At 46.6% G+C, this 9,638-nt stretch overlaps 1 protein-coding gene across 1 annotated transcript in view; it reads left to right on the plus strand.

Annotated features, from left to right (window-relative positions):
- Positions 1-300: 300 nt before the first annotated feature.
- The window catches only part of nes (nestin), a 9,890-nt gene continuing 552 nt past the window's right edge, over positions 301-9,638 (plus strand). Inside the window, exons 1-4 of the mRNA XM_020656630.3 lie at positions 301-1,292; positions 1,861-1,985; positions 5,266-5,327; positions 6,221-9,638. The exon at positions 6,221-9,638 is cut by the window's right edge and continues 552 nt beyond it. Of these exons, the coding sequence (XP_020512286.2) occupies positions 462-1,292; positions 1,861-1,985; positions 5,266-5,327; positions 6,221-8,790 (3,588 nt within the window). The 5' untranslated portion in view covers positions 301-461 and the 3' untranslated portion in view covers positions 8,791-9,638. The remainder of the gene's footprint in view (positions 1,293-1,860; positions 1,986-5,265; positions 5,328-6,220) is intronic.

Consider the following 9,638-nt stretch of genomic DNA (forward strand, 5'->3'; position numbering starts at 1 on the left):
TCTTCTTGAATTTATTCTTAAAGTTTAAGCTAATTAAGATATCTCTGCAAAAAGCTGTACAATCTTTCCCCCCTGGATCTTCTCATAGTGATGTTTAATCTCTGTCTCTCTTTATCCAGCAGGTTTTTCCTCCTCCAGTGGTGAAAGAGTTAATCTCAGGGATTACATCACCGCCTCTCTCTGCCCTTTCCCATCTCTCCCTACTCTCCTCTTTACATCTCTCCCCTCCTCCCCCCTCCCTCTCCAGCCTTCAGTCTCCTCCCATCCTGTCCATGTGCCCAGCCCCTTCATTACCCCTCGTATGAAAGGGAAGCCTCTCGCTGGCAGCCACACTCCCAGAGCCTCACAGGAACCTCCCTGCACACTCAGGACACAGAGAGACGGCTGCAAGCCAAATCATAATTAGTCTTCCTCTGAGTGAGGCCTCCACTTGCCAAATCTCTCTGTTCTCCAACACTGACATGGAGCTTTTCAGTGTGCATAAAACCTTTCAGCACACTCACCCGGGGGAGGAGAAGCAGCAGATGCTGAACCTGAACCGACGCCTGGAGACCTACATGAGCCGGGTCAAACACCTGGAGGAAGAAAATGCGCTGCTTGCAGAAGAGATCCAAGATATGCGCCGCAGTGATCAGGGGGCTTTGAGTAGACGGAGGGGCCTGGAGGAAGAGCTGCATCGTGGGAGGCTGGAGGTGGATGCAGTCTGGAGGGACAGGGTCTACACAGAGCTGGAGGTGGGTAAGCTGGTCGAGCAGCTCCATGATCTGGACCTGCAGAGGCAGAGCGAGGCTCAGGCCCAGCTGGAGGCCAAGACGAAGCTGGAGAGGTGCAGGAAGGAGCTTGAGGAGGAGCAGAGGGCCCAGATCTGGCTGAGGGAGCAGGTCAGTCAGCTTGAGAATGAGATGAAGCATCTAATTCAAACCCATGAGCAGGATGTGGCCCACTTAGAAGCCACATTAACCCTCTCCAGATCCACAATGCCAGCCATGTTGGCTCAAAGAAGCAACCAGACCCAGAACCTCCTCGAGCTGGGACACGAGTACTCCCAGAGGGCCACATGGGCACGGCAGGAGGCAGCAGAGGCCTATCAGGGGCAGCTAGCTCAACTAGAAGGGTCCCTTAACCAGGCCAGGAGCCGTTTGACCCGAGTGGATCAGGAGAAGCGCGAGAGCCAGCTGAAGCTCCAAGCGCTGGAGAAGGAGCTGGCTTTAGCTCAGGACGTCAGGGAGCATCTGGAGAAGACCGCCACCCATCAGGGACAGAGACACAGCCAGGAGATCCAAGAGCTCCAGGTGAGAGCAGAGCGTCCACACTCATCTTACAGAGCGTTGACTCCATATTCTAACTGTAGTTTAAATATACTAACAACTAACAGGGCTAACGCTAACTTTCTTATCATTTAAAATCCTGAAATTATTCTTAATATCTCAAAACTGACTGTTTTAAATGTTTGCTGAAAACCAGAGTAACAACCAAAGCTAAGTCCAAAATCACTGCAGCATCCTCTGCATCCACTTCTGAAGAGTCAATGATTGACAGGTGTCATGGCCACGCCCCCTTGATTGATTGATTGATTGATCTGTGTTCTGTGTTTCCTCTCCGTCGTCACGCTCTGATCGTTCTCTCAGGTCTCTGTCTCGTTCCCTGGTGAACATCTCAGGCCTGTAGTCAGGCAGACGTTCCTCTGAAGGCTTCAAGGAACATTTATGAATTCTCTCTCTTCAGCTCTCCTGAATCACGATCGCTCATTTAATATTCTGATGGAAGGAAAACATTTGGGTGTGAAAGCCTCTCTCAGAATTCTTTCAGACCTTTTTTTTAACCACTTCCTTTTCCTTTGGTCCCTTCCTGTGTTGGCAGGAGCACCTGGAGGGCCTGGAGGCGGAGAGAGAGCAGCTGGGCGAGCAGATTGAGCAAATCCTCGTGGAGAACCGAGGCCTGCTGCAGGCCAAGATGTCCCTGGGGCTGGAGGTGGTCACGTACAGGTACTCTACAGGAAACAAAGAAGTCATTGTTGTTTTTAGGATCGCATACAAACAAAATCAATACAAAGACACAAATCTGGAAAGTGTTTTAAATATAAATGAACTTTGACTTCACATTGAATGTTTGATTACAGTATTCATCACCTGTCGTCTTTAAACTCCGATGGAAAGGAGAGTCTCTGAGGTGAAGATAAAAAGTGTTTCCTGTCAAAGTTAGAGGGATTTATTCTTCACAAAGATTTATTTCTCATCACAAAGTGAAGGCTTGTGCAGAGGCTGTTGTGTTTGTTGTTTGTTGTTGTTTGTTGTTGTTTGTTGTGCAGAGTTAGTTGAGGTTGTTGTGATGATACTGCCTCCTCACATGTCAGCTTTGTCTTCATTTCCATCAAATGTTCTGAGATCAAAGATGAAAATCAGCCTCTTCTTCCCGTCCTCGTCATTTATAGATTAAAGTTGAGTGTTTCAGAACTTGGCCTCTGTGTCGTCTGAGACTCTTCATGATGGGGACGCTTTAATGAAGTGTCAGTGTCTACGAGATGAGTGGAAACCTTCATGCTGTGATGGAAAGGTTTCAAAGTAGCGCGGGGTAACAAAGCTGGTGTGGGATGAAACGTGTTTGATGTTAAAAGATGAAATCATGTTTTCCTAAACTCATTTTCTAAAACTTTCTTTGTCCTTTAAGTTAAAGAAAAGGTAAAACTCTGATTTAGTTTCTGATACTTTCTGTTCTTTTATGAACCAATCTTTGAGATCATCAGTTCTGTCATACTCACAGGACGAACAGAGAATTCTCTTTTCAGACCTCAGTAACAACGCTGAATTACGAGTGACGTTTATGTGAATTAAAAAAAAAAAACAAGTCCAATTGTGCTCCGCTGCGGCATCATTGACAAATTAAGCGTAAGATTTATGTTCACTGGTTTGTTCTTTGACTAAATTCAACTTGAACCAAGCTGGTTTCAGTGAAAGCGAACCCGTCACCACGCTGCGGTTTTCCCCCGTCTCAAACGGAACGTGCAGCGCTCGTTGTTGTTGAAATGCAATTTAGACAACGTAGATGATTCTGCATGGAGACCGCCATCCATGGGACTCCAGCGCCCCCCTGCAGGAACAGACAAGTGGCGTCACTTAGGCTTGGCGTGCAGACAGTCTATGGTCGTGCAGCGATCACAGGGAATAAAGGTCACCACCCCCTCCCACTGGCTCCAGGTGAATTCTCCTGATTATATCCTGCTGCGTTCTCACATCAGCTCACTCTGACTTTCTGAAGAATAAATACGAGGAGGCTGGAGGAGAAACTCTGGGTAAAGAGAGAAACATTCAGCTCTTTCAGCTCACACGATCCTCCCCCTGAAACCTTCTGGAGTGTTTCTGGAGTTTTGAACACGGCTGCTGTGATCTGCAGCTCAGGAACAGACTTATGAAGACGGTCCAGAGTGAGAGCAGCCATCTGGTCTGCAGCTCATTGAAACAGCATCCTCTGTCGTCTTTGACACACTAACTTATCCATTATGCAGTTCTATAGTGGTGTCTCCTTTCTCCCCCCCTCCTCCTTCAAAATATTGACCCTCATCCTTCAGTCAGAGGAGACCCCCTTTATGAGCTGTGGGAGTGTAGGGTAACATCGGAGAGCCGGGACAGGAGGACAGCTAGAGGACGTTTTAATGTCGCTCGCTGCACAGGCCTTATTGTTTAACATCATGTGTTATATCATATGATGTTTAATCTAAATGATCCTGAGAGTAAAGACACAGAGCAGGGAAGTGTTTTTATTCATGCAGCTCGTTTAATCATCAATCTTTATTTGTAGAGTCAACTCTGAACAAGTGTTATCTCAAGACTCTTTACAAAAAATGCAAAAAACTTTGAATGGTCAACATGTGAGACAGTGTGTGTGTGTGTGTGTGTGTGTGTGTGTGTGTGTGTGTGTGTGTGTGTGTGTGAGTGAGTGTGTGTGTGGTCAGATGGCTCCTCAATAGCAGGCTCTTTACTTCATCACCATAACAACAGATGTCAGTCAGTACCTGCTGCTCGCTCCTCTTATGAAGGTAGATATGTTGCAAAATAGGAGAGCTTGTAGATTGTGATGTGAGAACTTGAAGGAAAAAAAAGGGAACTTGTATGTAAAAATGTTTACTTGTATATAAAATCCACACACGTTAAATGAATTTGCGGTCACAAATGGAAAAAAAAAATGTGGAGTCACAGAAAAAATATTTACAAATGTGTAGACTGATGTTAACACATACAAAAATGATAGCTGCAAACTTGTAATCCACCATTTACTGACATGGATTTTTAATACTCGTGTCCATTATCCTTTACAACCACAACTCTCTAATTACAACCTCTCAAATCTGCCGCTACGACTTCACAAACGTACTTTTCTCGCCTGAATTTTGCAACACATTTTGCGAGACGTCTGTAGCAAAACAAATTTGTACTTGTAGAAATGCCACCCAAGCTATAATTGTTGTATGTGTTAATATCAGTCTACACATTTGTAAATATTTTTTCCGTGACTCCACATTTTTTTTTCCATTTGTGACACCAAATTCATTTCACGTGTGTGTGATTTAAAAAAAATATATATATATATAAGTAAACATTTTTACATACAAGTTCCCTTTTTTTTCCTTGAAGTTCTCACATCACATTCTACAAGCTCTCCTATTTTGCAACATATCTACCTTCATGTCCTCTTCCACCACTCTGTGTGCAGCATCATGTCAGCGTTCACCACTTTGTGCTTCATGCAGGTCGTTAAAGGGACGCTTGGTTTTATCCAGAAAACATTATTTGCTATATTAGTTAAAATATTACACCCTGACTGCATCTGATAAATCATGTTCTCTGAAAAACTCAGACAATCACTGCCATGAGGTCTGGATGATGGGAATCAATCAAATGCCTCTCTGAGTCCCTGTTCGTACTCTTCCCTCCCCAACGCAGCAGTCTGCACTCAAAGTGCTTCACCATCATCTCAGGTATTTTCTATGTCTACAAGAGGACGGCAGAGAAAGCTCAGCTCAAATGTCCACTGCCACGGTTACCTGTAACCGCTCGGCCTGCTGGATCATGTCCTCTCTCTGGAAATAATAAATACTAAAATGGCCATCGTTAAAATGCTGTAATATGTGTTACACCCAGGTGAAGTCGCTGAAATGTTGGATGTTATAACGTGGTCATATTGATCCTCTCTAACCTGCTGAGCTCTGAGGATTCGTCCAGTAGATCCGATTCAAAATCTCAACTTGTTCTCTTGTTTCTGTCTCCACAGAGCTTTGCTGGATCATGAAAGCTTCACAGGAAAAATCCCCCAAAGACACATTTCCATCAAAGGTAAACAAAGTAAACATTATTCATCATCACCACTTTGTCAGTGACTTCACTTCTGCAGGTTTAAGACCTCAATGTGTCTGATAAACCATCACATCCCCTCCAACAGTCTCAAGTGTCAGGAGGGCTGCTCCTGAAATCCTCCTGACCTGGTTGTTCACACATGCACCTCACAGCACCTCCCTGTTGGTCGGGGGGGGCGGGACTCTCCTGAGGGAAGATGTCATCAAATCAGGGTTTAGGTTTTGATGAGAAAGTGGGGAATGACATGTAGCAAAGGGCAGAAGTTAGATACCACCCCTCGCACTCGCCTGAGGAGAATTCTCTTGATTTTATCCTACTGCGCTCTCACAGCTGCTCCCCTCCTGGCAGGAGAACATATGGCTGAAACCTGCGCTCCCTAATGCAGGTACCTTTAGTCCGAGCTTCTCAGACATCAGTCAGACGTCATGTCCGTCTGACTGGGCTGGATGGGTTAGGGGGTCTCGGCTGTCTCGGTTCAGGGGTCTCGGCTAAGAGAGCCGAGGTAGGCACTTTCAGTCCTGTAATGGAAGCCACCTTAATGTGGTCCCCAAAGGTTATTGAACCATATGACTCAGTCTGGTAAGTTAGACGCCAGAGACAGGAAACAATGATCAATATCTCCCCATTAGCGTCCACGCTCCCCTGAGGAAATGTTCCCATAATGCTCGTGGGCGGTTCTTCACTGTGACTCATTAAGATAAGGAAAGATCATTTCAAATGCTAGTCCAGGCTGAGTGGAGAAATCAGATATCTTAAGATATATTTGACTAAAAATGAGTTGGTTTCATTTTACACTGAAGAGATTAAAGCAAGTCTTTATTTTTACAGCAGCTTCATTGTGTATTCATGAGCTGAGCTTTCTTCCTCCACAGATGCAGCTTTCAGTCCTCGTGGGGTTACAAAGAATCACCGGACACAGCTCTCTGCGAGCCACAAAATCACCTCCCCCTCGTCTGTCCCAGCGACGACACCAATCTGGAGCAGGAAACCTGTTTCCCTCGCTGCAGCTCCAAACATTTCAATGAAATCCTCTTTCAATGTCAACACAAAAGCAGCAACCTCGGAGAGCCTTTATCCAAAAATACTGCAGGACGGAGCTGTTGAAAACTTCAGACCTCAGGAAGTTCAGGAGAAAGTGACCTATGCTGAGCCTCGATCAGCTCCTCATGACGCTCTCCATGGAACCAGACCAGAGGAGAAAGGAGGTGAAGAGGAGGGGAAGAAAGTCCATGTTGAGCATGCAGAGGGAAGACCGTTTGTTGAGTCGGTTATCAGTCATCAGGTTGAGTCTGGACTCAGCAGCGAGCCGCCCTTTAAGGATGGAGTTAGTTGTCATCAGTTGGACACATCAAACCTCACACCATACAGCGTCCCAATCAAAGAGGAGCCAGATGAAGCAGCAGAGCATCTGCAAGAGGAAACCTCCGATTCTGAAACTCAAGCTGTGATTGAACCAAACTTTGGATCCAGAAGCAGCAGTCCAGTGTCTGAATGTGAGCCTGAGGAAGGCGGAGAGGAAAACATCTTGGAGGAGGACGCAGGCGAGGCGAAGCGAGGAAGAAGCTTGACAGAAGGAAACAAGGAGGCGGATGTAGAGGATAAGTTGTACCCTGACGGAGAAGAGATGGACACATGGGACAGTGTCATAGAGAGGAAGGTTGAGCTGAAGGATGAGGGAATAAAAACAGATGAAGAAGAACGACAGCATGCTGAACCAGAGGAGGACATATCAGCACGAGAACAGGAGCATGTGAAGAGGCAACACCAGAACATCACGGCCTCTCCGATGACGCACACTGAAGATGATCATCATTCTACATTTGATCAAGATGCTCCGCTGTCTGACAAAGAAGACGAGGATTCTCAAAATGTCTCCGTGTCGTGGCGGACCGAGCTGGAGGGCGACAGCTACGCCCAGGAGAACACGCTCGCTGATACCCGCCCTCTGATCCGCTACAAGAGCGATGAAACCGACGCCAACACTCATGCGTCGCACATCGATGAGAGCGAGTCCAGCGAAGGTGAGCAGGAAAAGAAAGTGGGAGAGACAGGAAATGGAACGTGGGGAGAAGGCAAGTCAAAGAAGTTTGGCACCATGGAGGATCTGTGTGAAGAAGTGGAAGGGGACGGGTTGGACGAGGACGATGATCTGGGATACACCCATACTGAGGACCGCTTTGTTGGCCTTGCTGTAACTGGGAGTGATGCTCCAGAAAGTGCTGAAGACAGTTTCAGGGATGTAGGAACGGAGGTGCATACCAAAGCCATCCCCCCAAATGTGGACTACGATGAGGAGTTAGAGACGGACAAACTTGTGGAAGAGGAATTAGAAAATCCCGCCACATACAGATACAGTGCTCACTTTGCAGAGCGGCAGATCAGCAGGATCGAGGATGTGCTCCATCCACAGAGCAGATCTGTTGAGGAAATAACCCGGCAAGAGGGGGCGGGGACAACTGAGACAGAGGACCCGACTTCCTGTGCAGAGCCTGAAGCGACAGAAACGTTTTCTGAGAACGTTTTCTTCAGTGGTTCATCACTGGTGATACCTCGGAGAGAAACAGACGAGCTGGTTCAGCATGAAGATCAAGATGCTGCAGAGCAGACTGTGTGGATGGGGACACACGCTGATCCAACAGGGGATCAAACTGGCCTCAGTGAGCTCCTCGATAGGCCTGATGTGGGAGAAAACTCAGAGTCTCTGGTGACAGCAGATCAGGAAAAGCTGCAGGGTGTGGCTGCCTCCTCTGAGGAGGAAAAGGTTCTATCTGTCGAAGCAGCTGCTGCATCTCAAGAACATCTACTCAAAGATTTTCTTCACTCTGAGGGATTTCCAGATGTTCCTGACTCCTCTGAATGGGACGTTCCAGAGAGGCAGTTTGTCATACGACATCAGAATGAAGGTCATGAAACATGTGATAACCTGTTGCCTGAATCAGCTGAGAGTTTCCTTCCCGGTGACAGAGACTCCGATGGGGGAGGTCTCCAGGAGCAGTCCCCTGAAGGTGTACCTGATGAACACGATCTCTTCAGGATGAAGGATTCTCAAGAGTTATTGACCACTAATAGCAAAGACAAAGCCCCCCTTGGCTTCTTCAGCTCTGGTGTACAGAGTGACCTCTGGATGTCCTCCTTGGAGACCGGTGCAACCAATCAACCAGCTGAGGCCTGCAATGAAGCAGCTGAGCAAACCAATAAGAATCAAGGATATGCTGACTCCTCGGCGTGGGGGATTTTGGACGACCCGAATGTGGTTAACAAGAACTCAAAGGTGGACATTGATTTTAAAGCTCTGGACACCAGAGACACAGAGCAGGAGCAGATGTTCCCAGAGGCGAAGCAGCTGACGTGTAGAAATGATGCTGAGGGAGACTTCGTCCATTCAGAGGAGTCCGAGGCGGATGGTGAATCCTGGTCATCCGAGAGCGAGGAAGCAGTTTAAAGAGCAATGAGACAATTTGTTGAACTAGCTTTAGTTAGATTCACTCAGTACGTTTACATGCCGTTAAAAAAAGTGGAATGATTGTGTAACTCAAACAGGATGAACCTGGTGATTAACTCCCCAACATGTGGAGAAGTGAAGCCGGGGATTCCTTAAATTTACTGACATTTAGGATTGAAAACATTGAGGCGCTGTACGACATCCACCTTGTAGGTCATTTAGCATTTAGCATTTAGCAGATATACTGTCAGCCAGAGGCGTGCTCAGTTCATCAAACATTTCACATTATTAACCGTTAACAAAGTCGTTAATGATGCGAGCAGTTAATCAGTTTATTCTAACTTTAACCGGTATTACGGTTTAAAGAGTGATCGTGTTAACTGGTGGCCTTCAGCTAAATGCTTCTGTGGTTGTCATAGTAACAGATTGGTCATTTTGACATTAAAATAAAACACGACACAAAGGTTCTTCATTAGGACATTTTCCATCTTTAACATCTGTTGTTACTACGACAACCACAGAGCCTTACCTAATCCTAACTGCCCATTTCCACAGAGTCCAGTCGCCGCAATCTGTCAGCGCCATGTACTGTGGCGCGGTTTGCTGCCACTCTACTCAATACTCCTATTTCCACAGCAGGCGCCACGGTCTGTCTTTGGAGCGTGCCCGCAGCGGCGCTACGCTCCGACCCATTTCAAATAATTTGCTGCAAGCAGACAGGAAGTTGGACAAGGACACACAACAGAGCGTTCAGGTTTTTTCAAAATAAAACACAACATATAGTTCTCCTGTGATCTTGTGAACCTGTGAGTACAGCTGCTCATGGCGGCGCTCAAACTCCAGAAACA

This window comes from Labrus bergylta, chromosome 8 (genome assembly GCF_963930695.1).
Source record: "Labrus bergylta chromosome 8, fLabBer1.1, whole genome shotgun sequence".
Lineage (NCBI taxonomy): Eukaryota > Metazoa > Chordata > Actinopteri > Labriformes > Labridae > Labrus > Labrus bergylta.